A 27632-nucleotide genomic window follows, 5' to 3' on the forward strand; every position below is an offset into this window, starting at 1 on the left:
TCCTACTAGAAATCCTATGCTTTCTCTTGCCACAGGGCCTTAGCACATGCTGTCCTCCACAGCTTGACCTCTATCAGAATCCCTTCACCCTTTTCAGTTGGCTGCTGCCATCTTCAGAACACACATCACCTCCTTTAATGAGTCTCCACTGACCTTCCCTCCACTGACCACATCCCCTTCTGTGCTCCCATGGTACCTTGTGCTTCTCTGTCACAGCACTTATGCTTAATTACAGTTGCCTATTTTCCTCTCCATCTCTCCCACCAGGCTGCAAGCCCTGGGAATACAGGAAATGTGACTTTTAAAAAAATCGTTGTATTCCCAATGCCTGACATGATACATAGGAGCTGCTTAGTGTGTTTTGTATTTTGTTTGTTTTCATTTTTATTGAATTTATTGGGGTGACGTTGGTTAATAAAATAATACAGGTTTCAAGTGTACGATTCTATAATACATCATCTGTATATTGTATTGGGTATTCACCATCCAAAGTCAAGTCTCCTTCCATCACCATTTATCCCCCATTTACCTTCTTCTACCTCCTCCCACCCCCTTTCCCTCTTGTAATCACCATATTGTTGTCTGTGTCTATGAATTTTTTGTGTTCGTTTGATTTTGCTAATCCCTTCATCTTTTTCACCAAGCCCCCAACCCCTCCTCCCCTCTAACAGCTGTGAGTCTGTTCCATGTAACTCTGAGTCTATTTCTATTCCATTTGTTTATTTACTTTGTCATTCGATTCTACATATAAGTGAAATCTTATATTTGTCTTTCTCTGATTGACTTATTTCACTTAGCATAATACTCTCCAGATCTGTCACAAAAGGTAAGATTTCCTTCTTTTTTACAGCCGAGTAGTATTCCGTTTTTATCCACTCATCTACTGATGGACACTTGGGCTGCTCCCAAACCTTGGCTACTGTAAATAACGCTGCAATGAACATAGGGGTACATATATTCTTTCGAATTAGTGTTGTGGGTTTCTTCGGATAAATTCCCGGAAGTGGAATTGCTGGGCCATAAGGGAGTTCCATTTTTAATTTTTTGAGGAAACTCCATACTATTTTCCACAGTGGCTGCACCAAGGTGCATTCCCACCAACAGCATGAGGGTTCCCTTTTCGCCACATCCTTGCTCACATTTGTTGTTTGTTGACGTACTGATGATAGTCATTCTGACATGTGCAAGGTGATATCTTATTGTGGTTTTAATTTGCATTTCTCTGATTATGAGTGACATTGAGCATCTTTTCATAAGTCTCTTGGCCATCTGTATGTCCTCTTTGGAGAAGTGTCTATTCAGGTTCTTTGCCCATTTTTTAATTGAATTGTTTGGTTTTTTGGTATTGTTTGAATTCTTTATAAATTTTGGATATTAACCCCTTATCAGCTATGTCAAGGGCAAATAGGTTCTCACATTCAGTAGGCTCTCTTTTCATTTTATTGATGGTTTTCTTTGCTGTGTAAAACTTTTTAGTTTGATGTAGTCCCATTTGTTTAATTTTCCTTTTATTTCCCTTGCCTGAGGATATAGATCAGAAAAAATATTGCTACAAGAAATATCTGAGATTTTACTGCCTATGTTTTCTCCTAGGATTTTTATGGTTTTGACTCTTACATTTAAATCTTTAATCCATTTTGTGTTTATTCTTGTGTATGGTGTAAGGAGGTGGTCTAGTTTCATTTTTTTTTTTGCAAGTATCTGTCCAGTTTTCCAAACACCATTCATTGAATAGACTGTCTTTACCCCATTGTATGTTCTTGCCTCCTTTGACAAATATTAATTGACCATAAAGGCATGGGTTTATTCTTGGGCTCTCTATTCTTATCCATTGATCAGTATGTCTGTTTTTATGCCAGTACCATGCTGTTTTGATTACTATGGCCTTGTAGTATAGTTTGATATCAGTTTGTTTATTAAATCAATGAATGAGTAAATAAATTCACAGTTTTACGAGTTTAACACTCAAAACACTGAACTCCTCCAGTTCCTCCAGTTTAGAATGAGCTGAATTACGCCATCCTTAACCTTTTGCACTCGGATGTCGAGTGTGACTCGACACAGTTAGCATTAAAATAAAGGAATCGAGAAAAAAGCAAGCGAGTGCAAAGGGTTAATAAGCATGGCCTCACAGCTTCCTGATGGCTGCCTGTCAGGACAAGGGTTCAGCCTATTCCCATTCATGACCTCAGAAAACACAAGGCAACCTGAGGTCTCCCATTCCACACTCACCTGGGTGAATCAGGCAGGAGTCACACTCATTGTCCTCATTCCTGCAGCAAGGGATGGTATACCCCACAACTTCCTTCTTTCCAGGGCAGACGCATTCAATCTGATCATATTCACAGCACTCACGACACATGATATTCCACTCGGCCCCGGGGCAGGCTTCATTAATGACTGTGTACTCTGGAATAGAAACCAGCAGGTAAGGACAAAGGTCCTGGCAGGAAGAGGTAAGACCCATAAGTACCCTACTGCTAAAAAGCAACCCTGCCCTTCAAATGTATTACCCTGCCTGAATGACAGAGAGGACGCTATGCATTCTTCCAGGCCAACATCTCCCAAGTGGGGTGGCTGACATCAGAAGGTGTTCAAAACCATCCATTGTGCATAGATGGAATTTGTTAGAACTGCTATTCATTTTCATTTTTTAATAAAGTAAGAAATCATGTTTTATCCATATGAAATCTAAGTGGATGGCACATACACATATATAATTTATAAGCAAATATACACCTCTTGAGTGCCTACGCTCATTTCTGTTTTTGCTGGGGTGCATCAGGCCACGGCTTGCAGTTACACAGGTTGTGCAGTGCACAACTCCAGGACCATTCAACGACACAGCTGCCCAGCACAGCCCAGGAATTCAGGCCATCAAAAAAGTTTGGAGACCGGTCTCTAGATTGGGCCATTCAAGTGCAAGGCTGATGGCCAAGTAGAGACCATGCCATTCATTTCCTCCAAACTTGGCTCCTCCCTCTCGCAGCATGCAACTTTTATGGTATCTTCAAAGTGAAAACCAACAGAGAAGACAACAAGCACCTTAATTAGTATGTTTGGGAGAATTTCAATGTTTTCCAAGGGTGAACTCATTGGCAGAACTTTATTCAGTCCCTAAATTCAACTGAGCATTCTTTCCCTTTAGAAAAAATAAAAGTATTCCTTTCTGGGTAGGATTTATGTATTTCTTTCTTAAAACACACACACACACCTTAAGGAAATGAAAAAGGAAGACCATCTGGCAAAATCTATAAGAGGAATCAGGTAGAGGCTGCCCAAAGGAACCCAGGCTAAGAAACAGACTTCACTTTGATGCTTCTCTTTCTCCCACTCTCCATTTCTAAAAATGTTGCACAAAAATGACGAGTGAAGCAGAAATAGGTCAGATATTTGAGGAAGAAAGTGAATCTGGCTTCCCTTTGAAGCTGTTTCTAAAACCCTCCGGCAGGAATCCCCAACATGCTTTGTAGACCTACTTAAACCCACCTTAGCATCTGTGGTGGCATCTAACCTCCTGAATTTCATGGTTCAGTTTTCTATTTTCCACCGCTGAACTTGGAAGTCTGACACAGAGTTGGTCATTCTTAATTTGTCAACTAGGGCCATTTAAAGAAACTATCACCATCTATGCATAGCCTCATAAGAACAGTCTAGCATCATAGAAAGGAACCACTTGCATAAAAGGTTATTATCTTTTTTATCCACAAACATTGGTGGACAAGCCAAGATCCTCATACTGGCATTTGGGAATGAATGACATCGACCACTGTGATTTTGTCACTACTGGAGGCGATGGTTTTAATGGTTTTAATGGCTCTTTCAGGCCTGGTAAATCCACCCCTCTCTTCCTCCCCACTGAGACAGGAAAATGCCCCCATAATATGAGTAAGAAATAAACACATAAGTGGAATATTCTATGAGAAATATTTACTGTTGACCAGCTGAAGAGACTTAAAAACACAATAAGCAGTCAAGAGCCATTTCCTGGATTTCTTCTCCACTTATTACAACATTTGCAGAAAAGGCTCACTGGTCATTTGGCGTTAGCTGTTCAAATCTCACGAACTTCAACACGGTGCTAAAGGCCTGGTCCAGAAACAAGGATTTAGAGAAACACCAATAGCACTAAAAGTTACTGAAGGTTTTCATATATGTATGCTAAAGCACTTTAGCATTTATTTAGCTGAGGTGCTTTTATATTATTTATACAATTTAATCTTCAAAATGACTTGGTGAAGTAGGTAATACTTTTTTTTTTCTCCTTAAAAACATCTAGTCCAACCCACCCGGTTGTGGCTCAGCAGTTGAGCATCGACCTATGAATCAGGAGGTCATGGTTCGATTCCTGGTCAGGGCACATGCCCAGGTTGCGGGCTCGATCCCCAGTGGGGAGCATGCAGGAGGCAGCTGATCAATGATTCTCTCTCATCATTGATATTTCTGTATCTCTCTCCATCTCCCTTCTTCCCTGAAATCAATAAAAATATATTTAAACAAACAAACAAATATCTAGCCCACCTCTTTGCTGTACCAGTGAGGGAAAGGACTACGTAAGGAAGAAGCAAAAATAAATTCCAAAGGAGCTATTTTAGAGAATGGATTCTAGGGGGAAGGCAGGCCCACAGAATCTCAGGCCTAGGGAGGATGGGGCTGCTTAGGGGGACAAGCCAGGACAACCTCCAGCTTCACCCCTAATGGATTGAGCGAACTTAATTTGTCTTCCACACTTAACAACAAAGTCTTATAAAAGCTGCAAATAAATTTTATCCTGTCATTGCTCCCAGGAAATAGAGTAATCCCTCCTTATCCACCTGAGGCTCCCAGTGGATACCTGGAACCACAGACAGTACCAAACCCCAGGTATACTATGCCTTTTCCTACGGAGACAAACCTGTTCACTTACAGGAAGCACTTCCTGGCTTCTCTGCAGCATGTCTGAATTGCCAGCATCACTACTCTGGCACTTTTGTGCCGTTATTAAGTAAAATAAAGGTTTCGTGAGCAGAAGGGCTGTGACAGCAAGTCAATCTGATAACCAAGAGGGCTACTAAGTAAAGGTGACTAACGGGGGGTCGTGTATACAGTGTGGAGACCCCAGACAAAGCGATGATTCACATCAGGAGCGGGACACGGTTGGACAGCACGAGATCTCATCACGCTGTTTAGAATGGTGCACAATGTAAACCTTATAAAATTGTTTATTTCTGGAATTTCCCACGTAATATCTTTGAACCACAGTTGACCCGGTAATTAGAACTGCAGAATGTGTAACCACAGATAAGGGGGTGCTACTGTAAGCAACTAGAGCAAAAATAACTCATGGAGCACTGCCCTGGGATAGACCAAGGCAGTGAAAGGTCAAGCACACGCCCATGATCACACAGCAAAATCCAGCTTACAGAGTTCCGGGCACCAGACACAGGGGGTCCTCCCTAATTCTTCCATTGGATAAAGTATTTTTTCTTTATAAAACTCAACATGCTTCAATATAAAAGATCCCTTGTGAAAGCTTCAAAAAAATAAAACCCTAAGAAATACAAAGTCTTCAGAAGTATCCTTAATATTTTGTTATCTATCCTTCAAATTGTCTTCTTCCAATAAGCACATATATATCCACAGGTAGATACTGACAAATGTATACACGTTGTCTTCTCCCCTCTCAGAACTGGGGACAGTATTTTTATTTAAAAATTGATTTTTTTTCAGCAATTTTCAACCTTCTTTATCTCATGGCACACATAAACTACTAAAATTCTGCAGCACAACAAAAAATATATTATATTTTTGCCGATCTGACAAAAAGTAGGTATAATTTTGATTCACACCAAATGGCTCTTGTTGTGTTGGCTGGTGCCATTTTTTTAAAATTTGACAATCTAAGGGAAAAGAGGTCAGTGCCCCTGACTACATAGACAGGCACTGCATGTTTTAAAAATGCTCGCAGCACAGTGGTTGATTCTAAATTGCTGCATCATTATCCTATGTGTGCAAGTGCTCCCCTCCCTCCTTTTTAAAATCAGGGTGAGCAAACATCAAGAGAGTTGCAAAGTACTTGGACATCCTAAGCTTTGTTGAAGCCCTTCTTCCAACAGCCATGCTCAGGACAGCCATCCTCTCATCTCCTATCCAGAGTGGGGAGTCCGGTCATGACGGTCCAGCTCTGGATATTCCAGAATTCACTTCGAAAAATGCAAGATCCTTAACCTCTCAGTCCTGTTTTAGGAATGGGGATGCCAAGGCAATGACAACAATCTGAACTTCCTAACTGATGTCTAACCAGCACACATTTCTGACCAGCGGGCCCAAGTTCAGCTGGTGGAGAATAAAGGAATGAATGAACGAGTCGGCTGTCATCACCATCATCATTACTTAGCACAGCCCCTCGTCTGCCTGATGGTTTGCTGTAAAGCTATCCAATGCTCAACCATGTCTATTGCTGACAACATAGGGAACACTTAATCCCCCAAACAGCAGGGGCTTAACGCCACAGAATGGCAGGGGGAGCAACGGTGTCCCCTTAGCTCAGTCTCCGAGAGCCACGTTTTCAACACTATATTTTCAGGCAATATGCTGACACGATGGTTGCTACGGCTGATCTGAAAAACTCAGAGGATTCTTTATGAAAACAAAGGTCAGCCTGTTCCACCCATGCCTGAAACATCAGTCGTCCGATTAAAGGCCCAGGCGAGACCACCCAAAGAAAAGTACTTTTATCGTGTGTCCGCTCATGCTGGATGTTAGAATCTGCCTTTGCATCCACCAAAAACCCCATAGCATCCCATCGACCATACTTAATTAAAATCTCTACTGAGCTGTTTACTGGCCTGCAATTTTATAAATGAGACTAGTGTGAGAGAGAAATAAAAATGACGTTATGAATCAGAGAGATAGGCACCTAGGCCCTCACTCATTTCCACTCAGTCCTCACCCGCCCTGCGCAATCTGAACTTCCCAACTGATGTCCAACCAGCACACATTCCTGACTACCAGCCCACTCCATGGGGCCAATGACAGACAGGCAAATACCGAGCAGGAATGACAGGCAGACAGGGGCGACGAAATCATTACTGGGGCCATTGGTGATTCCCTATTTTCTCCTGAGCCTTTGAGAACCATGCCATCGCCAGTGACCCTCCGTCACAGCCTGGCTTGATTCCCAGTCTCAGTGACCTCCGTCTTCCCCTTTCAAAGATCCTCTTGCTAACGAGATAATGATAGCTGCAGAGGCGATGCCTTTATCACCCTCCTTTCGGAATCAGGAAACGTCCAATGGATCCCCTGGAAATCTGGTTTGTAGGCTCTTGTACATTGGGGAGGGGTGGGGCAAAAATCAGTTTGGCGCTTCCTTTCCCTCCTCATCCTTTACTAAGCACACTGCTCTACGCTGTGGCTCTTCATTCATCCTCCTCTACTCCCTGGGTCTCAGCACCCACAGGGAATTAATCTGAGCCCCCGATGAGCATATATCAGCTCACTGAATCCTCACAGTCACCCTTCAAAGTGTTACTTTTTTCATTGAAAAGATGAAGAAACTGAGGAACAGAGTGGGTAAATAAATTGCCCAGGTGGCACAGCTTTCAGGTGAAAGAAGAAAGATCAGAATCCAGCTCTTTCTGGGACCAAAGTCTTACTTTTTCCAACACCCTACTTGGGTTCTACAGAGTTCACCCCGCTGACTATGCAGATTAAGAATGCAATACTGGCGAAGTGGACACACTTGGGGGATCAAACCACCCAACTTTTAATCCTGAATCTGCCCCTCGCTTATGTTGCTGGACAATCGTGGACAAGACACCTTGGTGCAGCATTTTCTCCACATCTCAGGATGGACATAGATTGATGGAGTTGTTGATGTTCCTGTAGTTGAAGAAGACAATGACCATAAAGGGCTTTGGAAGAAAAACTGCATATTTGTCAAGGCATCACCATTATTTTCTACAGAATAAAACACCATCACATGTTTGGCGAAGACACCTTTGGCGAAGGGAGTGAAGAGGGTGAGTAATACTGTCTCCTCTGGAGGTCCACACACACATGGCATTTTCTAGCAGTCTGCACACGCTATGCTTTGGTCATGGCTTTCCGGGTTTCTCCCCCTTGCTTCTAGATTTCTTAGTCTCATTTTTCCACTACCCTCTTTTTAAATACCTATTTATGTAGGACATACCTCACCCATGCTGCTTCTCTGTTAGAAATAGAAATTACACATCCATAGCCAAAGAGAACAAAACCCAAACTCTAGCGTCTTAGAAGAGTCCCCATTTGCCATTTTCTTCAACAACTGTGTTAATCCTTGAAGGACAGCTGCTTCTGGGTTATTTCAAAGGTTGTAATATGAGCTCAGTAGATCTTATGTTTTTTATTAGCATTGGCTACTAAAAAGAGACTTTCATATTACATTGAAAAGTACTTGGCAACACAACTCAGCAAATATTATATCAACCAAAGCATTAGAATAGCTAAGTTAGAAACAATAAAACTTAAAGCTATACACTCAAAATGTAATCTGGATTTCCCCCAATCCAAGAACTTTACACACAATCATGCCTGCTCCCCAATCTTCCACAATTTTAACACCTTCTTTCTGAGTCAGCGTGTCAGGGCTACACGGGGGTCTTGGTCAACCACATTTACCTCTTTGCCAAGAGCTTTCAGACTAAGTGTCATTGTCTTCACATCTGGGTTCACTGATGCCAGGCAGAGGCCAGATTCTCCTACCAGAGGCAGCTGGCCAACAGCAGATGTAAAGTGTGGAGAGATGCTGAGCGAGGATGATGCATTTATAATGGTATGTTCGATGGCTCACTAAGCCCTGAGCTGGCAGCAGCTTCACACAGGCTTGCCCTCATTATAGTTACCTCCTCCAGCTCTGCACGCTAGAACAAGAAGAAGGGGGACTTCTTGCCTGAGGATTCCTGGCTGGCTTCACCCTTGAATCACAACAGGTGGTCATGAGCAACATCTCATGTTTGGGAGAAAACATCATTGACCCAGAATCACCTATTCTTCGAGATACCAGGCTCTCAGCCCCTGCAAGAATCTACCAGTGGCCCTACTTCCAACACAGGGAACTAAGGCACAGCACAATAAAAGCAAGGGTCCAAAACAAGTCTCAAAGAGATAAATGTATGGTGAATCGTTAGGGACTTTTTTTTTTTCTGACAGAGTCACAGATGAATGGAATAGGACTATAGATGAAGCTGAAGTGGCCCTTGAGAGGACCATGTAACTTCCGTTTTACTATCTATAGAACATCCAGTGTTTTCACTTTTCAAGTCCTTAGGAAACTTGTACTAGTGTGAAACATAGTAGAAAGGAGAGTAGATGGCTTTAATTTCTTGAGTACTCCCTTTAAATAGACCAGTGGTCGGCAAACTCATTAGTCAACAGAGCCAAATATCAACAGTACAACAATTGAAATTTCTTTTGAGAGCCACATTTTTTAAACTTAAACTTCTTTTAAGCCACTTCTTCAAAATAGACTCGCCCAGGCCGTGGTATTTTGTGGAAGAGCCACACTCAAGGGGCCAAAGAGCCGCATGTGGCTTGCGAGCCACAGTTTGCCGACCATGGAAATAGATGATCTCATTTAACACCTGCAATAAACCTGTATTAAAGACACTGTTATCCTCAGTCTACAGGGTGGAAGGTGGTAAGGTCACATTAAAGAGGTCTAGCAACTTGCCCAAGAAAATCAGCCATATATGGTGGAGCCAGGATTCAAACCCTGGCCCATATTTTAAAACATATTACTCTATATCACATGTATATACATACTCATGAACACACACCTAAATGTATACATACCCACATCTACACTTTTGTTCTTTTGTGTACATGTGTATTTGAACTTGAACACATCCACACCAATACATCTGTATTGAAGATGAATTCCATAAATATGGCAAGTGAGGGCTGAATCTCAGGGGTTACTCAAGTCTACTGAGGCAGAATAACCTTTAAAGAAACAGCCGGTTTTATTCCTCACTCACTGCCACTGTAGCCACCTAATCTGAAACAAGTCTGGGCAGAGGAAGGAGGCAAGCAATGCGGGGGCCAAGGAGAAGCCGTGTTGCATGACAACAAGAGCAATATTTAACAAATTCAGGAACAAAGTAGTCCCAAGAAACAGCAAGCAAGGGGTTGATGAGCAGTTCAAACTCACACGCTGTCACCATGGGATACAGCCCCAGTGTAAACAGCCCAGACCACTGCTGGGTGGTGCAAATCAAGGTCATGGTGACTGGGCTATACCGGAACTGGCAAGATGGGGGTTAATAACAAGGGATTAGAGACAAGCAGCACGCACACGTCTGCGTGTGTGTGTGTGTGTGGGGGGGGGGGGTTTAGAGAGGGAGGGGGAGAGGGAGAGAGTAACTGGTGATGAATTGGACATTGAACTGTGTCCCCAGGGATTAAAAGAATGCTAGAATATTCTCATTTTTTAAAGAGGAGACAGTATGGCTGTCACCAAAGATACAATCTAGTCAGGAAGTCCAGTCACAGTTCTTATCATTCCCAGGACATCCAGTGATCCCAGACCATCCACTTCACTTTAAGCAATGAGTTTCCTCAGTGAAACACGCAGGCCAATGCTGGTGAGGACTTTTCTCACCAAAACATGGGGTGGATCATCTCCCTGGTTCTTTCAACATCTCCACAAGGGTTAAATGTCAAGGACAGCAGACTGCCTGGCCATCCCTCAGCAGAAGTCTGAGGAGAAGCCCATATTTTGCAGATTTTCAAATTCTCTTCTTACCCTATCCTCTGTAGTAACGAGATATTCTTCAATGTTTTATTCATTATGGGCAAGATACCAGAGTTTTCCAAACTAGATTCCATGGAGCACCAATTTCCCTGGTTGGTGTAATGCAACAATTTTCAACCTTTTTCACCTCATGGCACACACAAAATAATTACTAAAATTCAGCCCTTTTTCACCTCATGGCACACACAAAATAATTACTAAAATTCAGTGGCACACCAAAACATATATATTGCATTGTTTGCTGATCTGACAAAAATAGGTATAATTTTGACTTATTCACACCAGATGGCTATTGTTGTGTTGGCTGTTGTAATTTTTTCTATTTGATAATCCAGGGGAAAAGAGGTCAGTGCCCCTGACTAAATAGTCAGATATTGCATGTTTTTAAAATTCTTGAGGCACACTGGTTGAAAATCACTGGTATAAGGTATTATGTGAAAAACTAGAGGCCCGATGCATAAAGATTCGCGCAAGAATGGGCCTTCCTTCCCCTGGCTGCCCGCACCGCCTTTGCTCCGGCTGGAGCCACCTTTCCGCCTTCCCATGCTGCCCAGAGGCCCACCCCAGCTGCTCGGTGCCTGCGTATTCAAATAACCCGCCAACTTTGTTGTGTTAATTTGCATACTCATTCCTGATTGGCTGGTGGGTGTTGCGAAGGCACGGTCAATTTGCATCTTACTCTTTTATTAATGTAGATGGTTCTGTGGTCAAATGACTTTGTAAAAGGCTAATAACAGCTTTCTTTATTACAGGGCTTTGTGGGGGGTCTGTAATATACTTTATACATAATCCCCCAGACTCGTTTCATCATAAAACCCTGGGTTTGTTTGCTTATCTTCCCTGAGTATCTCCCAAGATTGTAGGTTTCAACGCCAGACTGGACCATAAGCTCTCTCAACAGGCTACGAGTGCCTCAAAGAAAAGGACTTTGTCTTACTCATCTTGGCATCTACAGCCCCTCGGGCTGTGCCTGGTACCTGGTAGGTGCCTGATAATGTTTGCTGAATAAATACGTGAATGTGGACTCGTGAGCCATGCGTGATTCCCAGGGAAGGTTATTTGTGAGAAAGACCAATGGTAGAAATATGTCTCTTGCTGGGACCTTTTGGATTCTCTATTTTGTAGTACAGCTAATCCATTGGGTTTATTACTGCTGAGTTTTTCTGTTTATTGCATCTCATTTCCATAAAGGCTTGGGATGCTCACTTGTTCTGTCTACCAGCGAGTGGGCCAGAGGAGCCAGCCTCGCACAGAAGGGAGGCCGAACACCATTTAGAAGCAGGCAGCCAACCACCCACTGGGAGGCAGAAAGCCAGACCAAGGAGCCCTGAAACAGTGATTCTTCACACCAGCCAAGCCCTTCCTTCTGCTTCTATCCAGGTGAGCCCAGGGTTGGAAAATATGGGAGTAGATGTTACCAGCTAGAAGCTAAGCTCAGGCAACTTGTCCTAAAACAGCTCAGGTGATCTCCACCATCACTGTTGACTCCTGAGGCAGGATCCCATGACATGGGGCATTAAGTGGTCATCTCCAAAGGAATCCTATGAAATAAATGGACATGGAACTGGGTTTGAAAAACATTGATATCTTAATTCCCTGGAGTCTTCAAACAATTCATTTGATTCGAAGTGAATTGGGCCCGCATCCCCCCTCTATCCAGTAGTTTTCCATGAAACTGGCTGGAAATCTTTCAACGGGTCATGAATTCAGCTCATGAGGACATATGCTGCGTCTCCCCATAAACTGAAATTGCCTGAATGTGGTCCGCGCTCTGTTCTGGCGGCAACAACCCTGGTTTTCCAAACACTAAACCAACTGACCAGACTTCTGCTTGCACAGATACTTGCTGCCAAACCACTAACTCAAGCCTCTGAGACAGCCAGGACCTCCGAGAGGGCGGTGGTGAAGATGCCCACACTGCAGAAGTAAAGGCTTTCCCATGTCCAGGGGCAGAGGGAGACAGAAATAGTGTCTTCATTCACTGCTCAGCCAAGGGGGTTGGGTGGGGGGGCTTCTCTTATTATGTCTTAACCACGTGACATAATACCCCGGACATCAGTGTCTAGTAGAAGTTGAAATGAACTGGTTAAAACCCATCTTAGTATTAATGGAAAGGGATCACATCTCCATCCCCTGTAATATTCATCAACTGTGTTATGTGAAAAAAGAATAAAGAAAAAATTGCTCCCCTTTACTGACGCCAGGCCTGCTCCTCCCTTTCCGTAGCCTAAGCGTTTGCACATTGATGGCCTTGACAGAATAAATCCATCAAGGAGCTGGGCTACAGAGTGTCAGGGCCAGACTGGAAATGTGTCTCATCCTTAATTCTGACCCTCAGCAAAGAGACACATGATTTTTATTTTAAAAGTTGACCATGGGACAAAGAAACTCTCACACACACCCCCTCCCCCACATCTAATCAGAGAGAGATGCATGATCCTGTGGACAGCTATTCCAGAAACTGGTTCGATTTTTTGATCTGCTTACGACCCCTGTTTCCTTTAGGGAATGGCTCCTCTTGGGTTCTATGAGTGGATACTTCCTCTGTGACCCTGGGGTGTTGCTGTCTCTCTCCTTTCTCCCACATCCACTCTGCCTCTGGTGAGCCCATGACCTTGCTTGGGCCATTTTGAGCACTTGGAATATCCAAGGGATAAATGGATTTCTTTACTAACATCACGGTCTCTTATGATTTGGGTAAAATACTCTAGTTGGACCTACTGTGGCAGTGTTGTGTAGTGTTTCAGGGTATAAACTATGAAGTCAGACTGTCTGGGTTCAAGATATGACCCTCAGCTATGTGACCTGGGCAAGTACTGAACCGCTCCTTGCTTAAGCTCTTCATGTGTGAACTGGAGATCATAACACTACTACCTAGGTTTGTTGAGAGGATTAAGTAAATACATATAAAGCACAGAGAAGAAAGCCTGGTTTTTACCACAAACTCAATACATTATTTCAGATCAGATCCCTTAGGTAGGATAGGATGGGAGCATCCTCCAAAGAGACTTCCATCATTGATGTTTCCATCATCTAGGGTGAAGAATTTGATGTGCAACCCCAACCTATTTCACTCTCAACCTACTACCTACCCCTACCTACTTCACTCTCAACCTACTACCTATCCCTACCTACTCTGCTCTCAACCTACACAGGCTCTGCACCTGTCTTGCTGATAACTACAACCAGGGTTGAGTGGAGAGCAGTAGTAAGTCCCATAGGTTAAGAGAGTGAAACAACTCCAGCCAACACTCTGCCTTCCTTGAGTGGTTTTGTTTACAGGTATGATGCTTGGCTTTCCCTCCACTTTTACTTCTTCCTCTCCATTAGAAACCTAATGCTTTGGCCTAGAACATGTGATGACTGACAAACAGAATTCCTTAAACATAAACCAGGCTTGGAATCTGATAGACTTTCTGCCATTGCTCTGGTAGCTTTCAAAGCTCTGGCTGACCTCTGGGTCCTCTGCCCTGGAATTCAGGAACTAGAAACTGTAAACACTGCATTTCCCTCTCCCTTAACATAAAGTAAGAGGAGAGAGATCTGGGCTCTTGTGACTTTCAAATATCCACCGAGTGAAGGTGACAGGTCCTCCCCCATGTGTGTGTGTGTGTGTGGGGGGGGGGGGGGATGAGCACAACCGTCCCTCATTTATCACCGAAATGAAACTTTTCCCGATTTGCACACCCCCCCAAATCAAATGCAGCTTCAAGAACTGGTCTCAGGGGAGCCAGGTAGACAAGTTTTCTCTTGCATCAGGATTGGCCGCCCCCAGTGGGGCAGATGGAAATAATTTCCAGACTTAAGGCCAGTCGTTTGGTCCCCCAGACATCATCATCTCAGCCATTTCTGTCTAGCCAGATGTAAGTAAGTTGCAGTCAAACCCACAGTCCATGCCGCTGGCATTCCAATGCCCTCCTGAGACTTCTGGATACTTCCAAGGGACTCAAACACTCCAAGTCACCTCTGCTTCTAAGTAACCATGCCCATGCTTTGTCTGTCGCTTATGGACCCAGACATAAAACCCAGCCCTGTTCTCAGTTTCCACCAAAAGCTCACTCCCAAGGGCATTTGTGAGAGTAAAACATTTTACCAAAGAGTTGGAGCTCGTAGAGAGAAGTGAGATCATGTTCCGTAACACATACTAGCACATGTAAAATACATACACGTTCCTACTTTTAAAAGACCAGTCAGCTACTCAATCCTTAACAGCTTGACTCACTTGCGTTTCCCCTCATTCAGCACCTGGCTTTCCACCTTCCCTCCTTCACTCTTCCTTTCTACCCCATACCTCTCAGGAACGGAGGTCAAAACCTCAAGTGTCAGTAGGGACTAGAAGGTAACACATAGGTGGGTTGAGAAGCTTGGGTGTCAAGCCATAGAGAGGGCCTGCCTCAAAGCATTCAGGTTCAAAACATTTGTAAGCACTGTGTCCTACTCAATATTTCTTTAGACTGCTTGGCCCGAAGGCTGCCCGTGAGCAGACCTTCAGCTCTACAGTGTCTCTTTGCCACAGCCAGCCAAGACAGAGCAACAGTGCCGCCAAAACTGGAGCTACCAGGACTCTCCCCTCCCACCTGCATGTGTGTCCTGAAGCCTTGCTAAGGTTAGGTGAGTGTCACCATCGTTAGATGAACGAGCTAAAGTCAGCCAGGTATCAGGTGGGCTGGAGCTCAGGACAGTCGGGGATCGCTGCAGGCTCCACTCATCTGCTGTGTGTTCTTTTGATATTATTTTTGTGGGAAGATATAAATAACACAACACTTGCCATTTTAATCATTCTTAAGTGTGCAGTTCAGTGGCTTGCACAACCATCACCACTACCCATCTCAAGAACTTTTTCATGATCCCATATAGAAACTCTATGCTCATTAAACAGCAAGTCCTCATTCCCTTCTCCCTTAGCCCCTGGCAACCACTGTTCTACTTACTCTCAATGAATCTGGCCACTCTAGGTGCCTCATATAAATGGCATCATACAGTTTTTGTCCCTTCGTGTCTGGCTTATTTCACTTAGCATAATATCTTCAAGGTTCATCCATGTCATAGCATGTGTCAGAATTTCACCCATTTTTGAGACTGTATAATATTCCATTGTGTGTATATGCCATGTTTTGTTTGCCTGTGGATGGACATTTTTGGATTGTCACCTTTTAGCTATTGGGAATAATGTTTCTGTGGACACTGATGTATAAACATCTGTTCAAGTCCCTGCTTCCGCTTCTTTTGTGTATATACCCAGAGGTGAAGTTGCTGGATCAAATGTGTAACTTCTTGAGGAACCGTGCCTGTGTATCCTTGAGCAGGTCATGAAACCTCTCTGAATCTCATCTGTGAGACAGGGGGAATCACAGCACTACCTCAGTGGGGTGACTGGGAATGACTGCAGGTAAAGCATTTGGCTCAAAGAGGGGCACATCATAAACCCTTATAGGTGCTTAATCTCATTGTCATCTGAATCTGAAAATAAACTCAGAAAAATTCTCTAAGAAAAAAACAAAGGCCCAGCTGGCATGGCCCAGTAGCTTGAGCATCGACCGATCAGGACACATGCCTGGGTTGTGGGTTCGATCCCCAGTGTGGGGCATGCAGGAGGCAGCCAATCAATGATTCTCTCTCATCATTAATGTTTCTATATATCTCTCTCTCTCCCTCTCCCTTCCTCTCTAAAACCAAATTAAAAAATATTTTTTAAAGAAGAAAAAAAACCCAAAGTACTCAAACTAAATGATCTCTAAAGTCACTCCCAACTCCCAAACTCCATGATCCCACCATTCAATTATTTTCCTGTTGGAGAAGCCAGAAGTTTTCGGAGTGTATCTCAGGGAAACTCCCTCTCCATGGTCCCCACAAAAATCTACCCCTGCCAAGAAGGCCCAATTTTCATAGCTCTCTCCTTGGAATTTGCTAACACATCCCATTAGAAACCAACATCTAATTTTTCTTGCCACTCTTTCCCCTGCTTTCTTTCCACATCCCCTCTCTCAGCTCCTTCTCCTGCCCACTGAATAGCTGTGCTTCAAATCATCCTCCCCCTTTATGCTTCGTCCCCTCCACAAGCTAATGTCTGTTGGAAGCAACACTCGTGGAGTTATCCATATTAAGGTTTCATTCCCAAGAGTCACATATTTTAAATGAGTTTTTCCTCTTGGGCAGAATCCTGCTGGCAGAGCTGCTGCTATTTGGTGAAGTCAGTGGAGTTGGGTTTCTCCCTCACATGCTATTTATGTTGGGTTATCGCTTGGCCTGATGTTTGGCTTCTCGTCCTCCGACATGTGTCCCATGCCGATGAGCAACCACATCCCCTGAGCCATCCAGTGGATGCTTGCGTTTCATCAAGCACTCGTTTTAGAAAAGCAATTAGAGGAGCTGAGCTTCCAGGCTTCTGCCGGGGCCAGATTTAGATTCCAGCAGGGAGGGGACTCATTCACTACTTAAAGAAATATTTTCCTTCTCCTCGCCATCCCTCCGCCTGCCCTCTAAATGGGAACGCTCACCAGCTGAGCCATCCTCGCTAGACACTGAGAAGTTGCCCTGCGGTTCAGCCCGCAGCTCGGCTGCCAGGAATCCACGCACACTCCCTGAAGCGTTTCCACAGCAGAAAGTAAAAGAGATTCTCTGGTCGGGAACAAATGGGTTTTTCAGATCCTGGGCAAGAAAAAAGGTAGCTGAGCTTTTCTTTTTTTTCTTTTTTTAAGTTTTATGGGTTTGAGGTATCTCATCTGCCACATTTTTGAGAGAGAGAGAGAGAGAGAGAGAGAGAGAGAGAGAGAGAGAGAGAGAGAAAGAGAGAGAGAGAGAGAAAGGGGAGAGAGAAAGGGGAGAGAAGCAGGGGGAGGGCTGATCAGAGCCCTGGTGCTCCCAGTAGGAACCAGGCTCCTCAAGCCTGGAGGTCAGGCTCCAAAAGGCAGAGGTGGGGCAGGGAGCGTCTGCATGCAAAGCCCTCACCCTACAGGGCGAGGGTCTGGGTTATCGGCCCCTCATGGGCCCCTTCTTTCTTCACTTCCGTCCTCACTCCAGATGAGACAAAATCCAAATGAAACCCTCTGTCCAGCTTGAGAGGAAATCACCAAGATTTCACCTGCAGCTGGCAGTCTATGGAGAGGTGGAAAGCACTGATCAAAGTGGGGCTTTTGTCATGAATCCTGACTTTTTGTTCACTCTCAGGACACTTGCCAGCTAATTGCAGCAATGGAGCACCCAGCTCTGGGGTAGAGCCCAGGTGACAGGTCACCAGCACAGGTGACAACTAACCAGCACAGAAGGTGACAGGTCACCAGCACAGGTGACAACTAACCAGCACAGAAGGTGACAGGTCACCAGCACAGAAGGGAAGCAGCAAAGCTCACACACTCCCTGCTCCCGTGCAAAGCTGCCCTGTTTTGTCACACCTGCGCATTTCCACCTGCCTTACCACAGAGGCCTCACCTTACCTCCCGACACCTCCCCCCCAGAGCCAAGGTAAGGACAGATGCTCCTGAGAAGCCCCCTTTCCCTGCTGCCAGTGAGCAGTCACCAAACAAGCCTGCCAGCCCCTCGCTTCGGCTCCAGCTTCAGAGGCTCCCAGACGCTCCGGGTCTGGTTTCAGCCGCACTTGCCCCGGGAGCCCATTGGACGTGGGTTTGTGGCTCCGAAAATGACACATTAAAAAAAAAAAAAAACACACACACAAAAAAGAAACAGAGAAGCCAGAGCTCTTTCTAAACAAACACTGTGCGTCCCCAGAAACAACATGCACTTTTAACCTCAGCCTTTTCCTCGTCCTTCTCACTCTTATCAGGAAGGAAGTACATATGCCAAGCAAGGAAACCTCCCAGCGGGGATCTGTCCTGAAGGGATGTGACAGTAACCTCTCACCAAGCAGGACACCCACCGGCAGGAACGCCCTTGATTCACTTCTCTCCTTCCCACTCACCTCCCAGGGGCTCTTTCTAGGAGAAACTTGGCTTTTGCCAGTCAGAGTGGGTAACTCAGTCTGGATAGACTCCTGGAGGTAATTTTATGCTATAAAAAACTAAGACAAAATAAAACAAATGGATAAAACCGGAGCTGATACCCCTTCGGGAGGCAGTTTCAGTCCCACAAGTTGGGATGACAAAACCAAGTCACATTCTCAGGAAGGAGGCAGGCGCACCAGCTAAGACCCCGCAGCCCACCCGCAGCACCAGCTATTGGGGCTCCCCAGGCCCACTCCCCACCAGACCCCAGAAGGGAGATGCCTCCCAACTGGGGCGTCCTGCCGGCTACTCACGGTACCTCTTGGCAAGGATGAGATGAGTAGAAGCTGCAGGAAAGTGAGCCCCAACTGCATCCACCACCCCAGCTCCATCGTTCCTGTGGCCGGTGCCCCGAGTGACTGCTGGGGAGGGACCGAGGGGGCCCGGTGGGCAGCGGTTCTTACAGGGACCTCCCTAAGCCCCAGCTGAGCAGGAGCTCGGGTTTCAGCTCGCCAGGCTCTCCCATCCTCGTCGGAGGGAACCACCTTCAGCGAGAGAGCTCAACGTCAGCCCCAAACCTCTCCTCTCGGCTGCCTTAACCCTTGCGGGGCCTGGGGAGGTGTGGCCACGCGGCTGGGAAACTCAGGCTGGTGCTGGAAGGGACTGCTGCAGGGAATCGGGGGGGTGGGTGGGGTAGGGGAGGGGAGGGGTAGGGAGAGGAGGGCCAGCCCAGGTCCCACCAGGCTCCCTGGCCAGGTTGAGGGAGGGGGACAGCTGGCAAGTCCAGGGTGGCTGGATGGGGCAAAGGTAGGCAAGGTTGCTGGGCGGCTAAGGTGAGTCCCGAAGTCTCACAAACATTTATGACCCTACCCACTCCCTCCTCCCCACCCCCACAGTAGCCTGGGATGGAGGATCCCCTGCCTGCCATATGAGCGTCCTTGCCAGGAGGAGGCACTGGTGATGGGAGGAGAAAGGGAACCAACCCCGCCTCTCCCCTCCATCTCTATCCCTTCTATCATTCAGGCCCCTGGCAGTGGGGAGGTTTCCCGGAGCTGGGGGAGCTTGACCTGGGGACTGAGAGTAGAATCTCAATCCATGGAGGGGATGGGGAGAACTTTCTAGAAGGAAAGACTAAATTTGGGCAGTGCCACTAGGAAATAATGATTGTTTACAAGTTTATATTGCCATTTATATTTATTCTTTTCCCAAAAGAATCCATGGCAACATATATCATGGTGTGGCTCAGTGGTTGAACATCAACCCATGAACCAAGAGGTCACCAGTTTGATTCCCAGTCAGGGCACATGCCCAGGTTTCAAGCTCGATCCCCAGTAAGGGGTGTGCAGGAGGCAGCCAGTGGATGTTTCTCTCTCACATCAATGTTTCTAACTCTCTATTCTTCTCCCTTCCTCTCTTTCTAAAATCAATAAAAACATTTAAATTTTTTTTAAATGTGAGTTAAAGATTTATACATATACTAGAGACCAAGTGAACAAAATTTGTGCATGGGTAGGGTTCCTAGCCCTGGCCAGCAATCAGGGCCCACCTGTGAGCCAACCAGTGGAGCAATCCGGGGCTCCTGCTGGCACCCACCTTGGCCGGCCTGGCACTGCCTGCTTGCCGGCTCCAGTCACTGCAGATGCCACCAGTCACCTCCCTCTGTGGGGCAACCACGGGGTTATCGCCCCCCCCTTCCTCCCCCCCCACGCCCTCCCCCCCTCACACCTGCCTTGGCTAGCCTGGGGCCTGCAGGCTGGGGCAGCTCCTGCATTGAGTGTCTGCCCCCTGGTGGTCAGTGCACGTCATAGCGACTGGTCATTCCACGGTCAATTTGCATATTCGGCTTTTATTATATAGGATATAAACAAAAGCCAACCTGAAAGGACAGACAATATGTCTCCTTTGGATGTGGCAGAGAGCAGGAAAAGAGGAGGAGTGTGGCCCAGCGTTGGATTTTATTCTTTAGTTAATGGGGGATGGGCAGTGTAGGAGAAGTGGGTGCTGGGCCCAAAGTAAATTCCTAGGAAGAGGGTGTCATCCTGATATCCAGACTGAGGATGGAGGAGGCCAAGACTGGCAGAGAGAGAGCAACTGGGCCTGTGGACGAAGGCCTGGAGTAAGGAGTAAGCAATGGGAATGGAGGGGAGGAACCTGGAGAAGATGGAATCCCCCCGGGCCCAGGACAGCCTACATGGGCAGGGGCCCTGATACACGTGCTCCTCTGGGGGAGAAATTCCTAAATCCCAGCCCTGCCCTGAGCCCACTGCAGTGAAGTAACTGAGAGGACGAGCTCAGCACTCAGGGACCTGGGTTCAAGTCCTTGATTCACCACTTTCTGACTACCTGACCTTCAGCAGGCTAACTCCCTCTCTGAGTCTCTGTTTTCTCATCTGTAAAATGGAAATAATTATCAAACCCACTTTGTAGACTGTTGGAGGGATCTGATGAGGTTATGTACATAGGCCCTTAGCCTAGGGCCTTGCTCAGAATACATACTTGGTAAATATTAATCATTATCTGAATTATCTTCCCGAGACTGACCCTAAAGCATTCCCATGTTATGAGCTTCCTTCCTCACCCACAACTTCCAGGAGTAAATTTCCATCCAGGTGAAATTTGTTTAAAACAAGCACCAGGAGTAGCCTTAAAAGTGGGGGCAATACCAAAGGGCAGCATATCTAAGCAGTAGAGGGGAGTAGGGGGGAGCTTTACTTTGAGGCTGATCAACCAGCCCTAGTCCTTTGGGGATGGGAGTGGGGAGAAGGTGACTTAGTTTCCTAACAAGAATGGGTATTACAGCCTCTTAAGAGTCTGTTTCTACCATCAACTGACAGTGCCACTTCCTTTTTCTCTTGTCTTCTGTCATCCCTATCCACACACACAACCTCCCTGAGTTGCTATCCAGCAACCTCATCCCTGCAGCGATGATTATACCCCATCAGGGTGGGGCCAGGTGATGAACCTGACTAGCTGCTCCCTGAGGAAGTCCCTGGTGCCAGGTGTTTGCATCCCCAGGCTTATGGGCCTGGGTACAGGCCCTCACTTCTCTTCCTGGACTGTCCTACCCACAGGAGTCATTGGTCCCTATTAGTTTGTTGCACTCCTTTGGGTTTGCAAATTTCCTGGGGCTCTGGAACCTAGAAGGAATTTTCAAAAAGGAATGAGACACTTTTCCCTGGGGACCTCAAGACATCATCTTGTTGAACTTGACAATAAACTGGGGCTGCTAGAGGACGAGGGAAGCCACTATGACTATGATACAGAAAAGGGCACAGTTTGCCAGAGGCTGTGCAGCCCTACACCAGTTTAGCTTCCTCTCCTCCCATCATGGTCAACTCAACTTTTCATACCAATAGAGTTTAGTATTGTTCTAAATCAGGTGTTCTTAACCTGGGCTTCATGAAGTCTACTGGGAGGGAGTTTTTAGAGGGCATCTGAACCTTTGGAAATTATAAGTAAACATTTTGCATGCATTTTTTTTTTTTTTTTTAGTAAGAGGGAGCCATAGCCTTCTTCAAGGGGACCTGCAACTCCCAACTTTTTAATGACTGATCTTCATAAGTTGATACTGCAAATTTGACCAAATATTTGTTGAATTTGGGTAAACTCATTTATTATATATAATTATTGAGTCTAGGCTATAAACTGCACAATGGATATTTGGAGAATCACACACACACACACACACACACACACACACACACACACACACACACATTTTTATATTTCTACCTTAAGAGCACTTGCTCTGAATCACATTGCCTAGTGTTGAATCTAGCTGGACCACTTACTACCTGTGCACACCTGGGCAGTTATCTCACCTATGATGGCCTTAGTTCTTTCATCTGTTAAGTGGGAAGAATAATGGTACCTGCCCAAATAGGATTGGAATAAAGAGCTCCAATAGTGCCTACACACTCAGTAAGTGTTAGCTATTTTTATCATGGCTATCTCTCCCTCCTGGCCTTACCTTCTACACCCGCTTCTGGGAGAAATAAATCACTAGAGAGGCCGTGGGTATAAAAAGCAAAGTGTCATACTGGGAAGTAGGGAATGATACCTGGAATAAGAATTATTTACTTAAAATCAATACTGAGAAATCCACAATTGGCGGTAGTAGATGGAGTCAGGCCACTCATTTAATTACAAGTCACAATACCCACTAATTTTTTCATGAAAGGAAGAAGCACTTAACAACACCTGTACCTTTTTCAGTGCCACCAGGAAAGCTGGTTGTATGTGAACACACAGAAAGAAACAGCAGAGAAGGCTGTCCTGTGAATACTAACAGCTCCCCATTCTTCAAGCTGTATCTTGGGCAGATCAGCCACTGAGCAGCAACCATATAGTGAATGGCAGAGCCAGAGGAAAGAGCTGGGTGGAGCTGGTCTGCAAACCTGAGAGAGGCATCCCAGACTGCTGCCAATTAAGTTTGGTTTCCATCAGCTACACAAAACACAAAGTTCAAGTCAACCAGGGCCCGAGATGGAGAAGGGTCGGTCTGTGGAAAGACAAAGGGCCCGTCCACCGGAGCCTGCTGTAACCGGCCCCACCAGGGAAGTCTCCAGCTCTAATAAATACCGGCTGTTCACCTACACAACAAGCAATAATGTTCTGCCTCCAGGTCTGGCTCAGCTCCACTCTCTTTCCACTGGGAGCCAGGCAAGGGGGTAGGTGCAGTCTGTGGTTCTTTCTCTGGCCACATTCTTGTGGCTCTAGGTCATTCTTCATGCAAATTGCTGAAAGCCAGTGAGCCTCCCTCTTTCAAAGTCCATGTGCTCCTGAATCACTCGGGGAAACCTGCTCTTGACTTCCCTATGTATATTTATAAACTTCAATTTAATACAAGATGTTGTCAGTTCTGCAACTGAACTGCAAAGCATTTCAAAGAACACTGGCAAAAAAAAAAAAAAAATCTGACCAGAATCCAAGTGTCTAGTTTAAGAGTTAGATGCAGTTGAGCCATTGTGGGTGATGATGGGAACAAAAAGTAGGGTAACTCCATGAGAAGGCATCAGGGTACGGTAGCACAGACAAAGATACCGTAGTCAACAGACCCCGGTATGGATCAAGGCTCTACTACCCACCAGCTGTGTGAACTTGGGCATGTTCATTGGCCTCTCAGAGCCTCAGTTTCCTCAACTGTAAAAAAGAGGTAATGACTACCTTTTAATTTTGGTGAGAAGATTATAACTATCAATGAATATATAATCTTAGAATTTTTCAAAAATCTGCCTTTCAGATATTTAACTGAAATAAAACTTAATAGGTATCATTTTCCTTGGGTCTGGTGATGTAAGTTAGGTTAGGTTCCTATAGTGAAACAGATGCACCTCTGAAAAATATATTTCCTTGTATATTTACGCTTCCAGTTGGAGATCTAGGTAGAGTTGGAGGCCTAATTCTGAAGACAATAAGGAAAAGTGGGAATTTACAGCCAAGGAGTAGGATGGGATCAGTGGGTGGAAATTACTAAGAGGAAACATTAAGGGTAAGGAGGCATTCTGGCTGAACTGATTTGATAGGATTCTTGATGAAGGCAGGCCAGGGTGATCAGGTATCACCTAGGACAGTGGTCAGCAAACTCATTAGTCAACAGAGCCAAATATCAACAGTACAATGATTGAAATTTCTTTTTGAGAGTCAAATTTTTTAAACTTAAACTTCTTCTAACGCCAATTCTTCGAAATAGACTCGCCCAGGCCTTGGTATTTTGTGGAAGAGCCACACTCAAGGAGCCAAAGAGCCGCATGTGGCTTGCGAGCCGCAGTTTGCCGACCACGGATCTAGGAGATGTGCGGTGTGAGGAATTTGATCAGATATCAAGGGTAATCAGACGTCAATGACTGGGAACTTTCACTAAGCTGATTTAGCAAGACTTTTACTCTTGAGGACAATGCCTACTTAAACAAAGGCTTAGAAATTCTTGACTAAAGTTGGGTTAAGAAGAGAGTGTTTGTCACAGGGCCCAGAAAATCCCCTGCACTGCACTGTCTGTCTGTTCAATGCTGCCACCTGTTCACTGGGATAAATAATATCCTATATAATAAAAGCCTAATATGCAAATTGACCGAATGGCGGAACAACTGGTTGCTATGACTTGCACTGACCACCAGGGGGCAGACAGTCAACATAGGAGCTTCCCCCAGCCCACAGGTGCCAGGCCAGCCAAGGCGGGTGCCAGTGGGGCCCCCCCAATCACCCCACCAGTCACCCCACAGATCAGCCCTGATGGCCGGCCAGGCCTAGGGAACCTACCCATGTAAGAATTTCATGCACCAGGCCTCTAGTTTGTATATAAAGCAACTGGTCTTCTATGGAACCTCCTTCCATGTGCTAAAGGAGAAAGTAAAAGACTTACCAAGCAAAAATCATTCATTCGTTTATTAAGCACAATTTCCTGCATATCTACTATGTGCCCGGCATCCTTTCAGGCCCTTAGAGTATTGCTGTGAACAACACCTGTGTGTCCCAGACTCAGCTTGTGGATTTACAGACAAGACAGCACTGAGACACTGAGGAAATGTGATGAGCAACACAAATGAGGACAGAATGTTCTGGGAGCATGGAATGGGAGGAAGGGAGCAATCTTGTCTGAGCATCAGAAAAGCTTCCCTGAGGAAGTGGCATTGAACTTTAGAACCAAAGCAAAACAGGGAAGGGAGAGTAGAGGACAGTGATGAGGAGGGCCATGTAATACGGAGGCTGGAGATGTAGGCAGGCCTTGAAGACCATGAACTTTATTCTGTGAGACATGGGAAACAATTGGAGGGCCAGCTTCAGAATCCAATTTGTCCTCAGACTCAGCTCTCTCTGCATCCTGCATCCAACAGAATGGAGAGAAGTGGCGTGATGTGACAGGCACTGAGGAGGTAAAAAGGAGGGGGGTCAGTGGTTATGGTGTCCATGGGAGACAGCAATGAGAGAGCAATCAGATATAACTCCCAGTTGATGACCAGGTGGATATTTGGAAGTGCATGGTGGTGTACCAGAGGAGCCCCCACAATCTCTCTCTCTCTCAGATCCCTCACACTGGGAGCAGCCAGCTGCCATGCTGCGTGAGCAGCCCCAGGGAGAGTCTCCCGTAGAAAGGAACTGGGGCTCCTGATGACAGTCCTATGGATGAGCTTGGGAGCACGTTCCCCTGCCCCTTCTGATGGATGTGGCCTCAGCCTGCAACTTGACTACAGCGTCATGTGAGTGCCCCAGCCAGAGCCACCAGTCCAGCTGCGCCCAGGTTCCTGGCCCACAGGAAATGGGTGTGATGATCAATTGTGTTGTTTTAAGCTGTGACATTTGTTACACAGAAATAAATTACTAAGACAAAACATTTCTGAATTGGGCAATCTGAGTTAGAGGAGGCAATAAAACTGTCTGTACCTTGGTAAACAGGCAGCCAGATGAAAACTGCTAGTCGGCCACAGTGTAAGACTCTACACAGTGAGAAATGTGGCTAACACAGGGAGGAGGCTTTCAGCTGTACGTTAACAACAAACCCAATTCCTGGGGCTGGAACAATAAGGAATTTTATTATCATATAGAGCAACAAGTCCATAGGTAGGGTGCCTCTAGAGTCCATGGCTCAACAGTAGTGTTAAATACCCAGATCCAAAATATGGGATATGAAATTTTAGCTAAAATATAAAATAAGCAAAGGAGAAATTGAAGCAAAATGTTAGCATCTATTTATCTTTGAGGCGAGTGCATCCATATCTTTCCTCTGGAATTTTTTGTATATTTGGATTGCTTATAATTATATCTATATTTTATAGTGCTATAAAGAAGTAGCTACAAGGAGATGTAAGAGGGGGGGCATGTAGAAAAATATCTTCCAATAGAGAAGATAAGCATTTATTCTTTAATGTGAGAAAATATTGTATTTCTCACGTCTCACTCACGTTGTTGGCAATAAGGGTACATAATGAACAAGACAATGATTCCTGTTTGCATGGAACATATGTACTACTGGGCAAAGATCTGTAATAAACAAATCAAAAAGGAAGGACCAGGTGGTGAGAGCGCTATGCTAGCAATGGAACAGAAGTCTGCTAGAGAGTGGCTGAGGGAGGTACTTCAGTTTGTGGAATCAGGGCAGGTCTCTCTGGGAAGGTGACATGTACACTGAGACCTGAAGTGAAGTACCATGGGAGCCTCTGAGGAAAGGGTGTTCCAGGCAGAGGGAACAGCTAATGCAAAGGCTCTGAGCTGCGAATGAGCTGAGTGCGTGTAAGGAACACAAAGAGGCCAGTGTAGCTGGCACGAAAGTATATAAACAACTCCTTAAACACGGGGCACATGAAAGGGGCCAGGAGAAAATGGGTTGATCAAGTGAATTCATTTCAATGCCACAGGACTTAGGGGCATCAGGAAATCCTTTGAGAATCTAGTCAAAAGCTACGGGCCATACAAAAATAAACACATGCTGATTTTTGCTTGCAATTTGAGGATATGTATGGACCCTCTGAGCCGACCCAGAAATGACCTAATTCTAGCATGTGAGCTGAAGGCATGTTACTCCCAGTCAGGGAGGGGGCAGCAAGGAGACTAGTCATTTCTACCAAGCGCAGGACTCCTCTATAGGTAATATTTGCACTAGAGCTCCTCCTGTGCCAATCCTCCAATCCAGTCTGACATCTCCGATCCAGTCCTGCTTTGTGACCCCCTGCTTCTCACAGTGCCAGGCCTGCGTGGGTAGCAGTCTGAAGGCCCTAGCTGCCTACTCTTGCCCTCTCCCCCGTTCATCTTTCACAGACTTTACCACCAATAATTAGGTCTTGCGCTTCTAACTCTGCTTGGTGGCTGCTTCTTAAAGGAACCAACCAACACAACTGGTACCAGGAATGATCAAAAAGAAGCGGTGATAAGAAGGGGTTTGAGTTTGGGATCACTGACACACAGCTGGCAAGGAAGACCCCTTCCCAAAT

At 45.5% G+C, this 27632-nt stretch overlaps 1 protein-coding gene across 4 annotated transcripts in view; it reads right to left on the reverse strand.

The window, feature by feature from the left end:
- Positions 1 to 27632, reverse strand: part of PAMR1 (peptidase domain containing associated with muscle regeneration 1) — an 85344-nt gene that overhangs the window by 43225 nt on the left and 14487 nt on the right. The window contains exons 1-3 of one of the 4 annotated variants that reach the window (XM_079788324.1): positions 19028 to 19078; positions 17269 to 17419; positions 2233 to 2409 (exon numbers count right to left, since the gene is read on the reverse strand). In XM_079788324.1, the coding sequence (XP_079644450.1) occupies positions 2233 to 2362 (130 nt within the window). In that variant the 5' untranslated portion in view covers positions 2363 to 2409; positions 17269 to 17419; positions 19028 to 19078. Of the gene's footprint in view, positions 1 to 2232; positions 2410 to 17268; positions 17420 to 19027; positions 19212 to 27632 lie in introns of those variants that run through there. The other 3 variants (XM_079788325.1, XM_079788322.1, XM_079788323.1) reach the window with 3 other exon arrangements.

This window comes from Cnephaeus nilssonii (genome assembly GCF_951640355.1).
Source record: "Cnephaeus nilssonii genome assembly, chromosome: 13".
NCBI lineage: Eukaryota > Metazoa > Chordata > Mammalia > Chiroptera > Vespertilionidae > Cnephaeus > Cnephaeus nilssonii.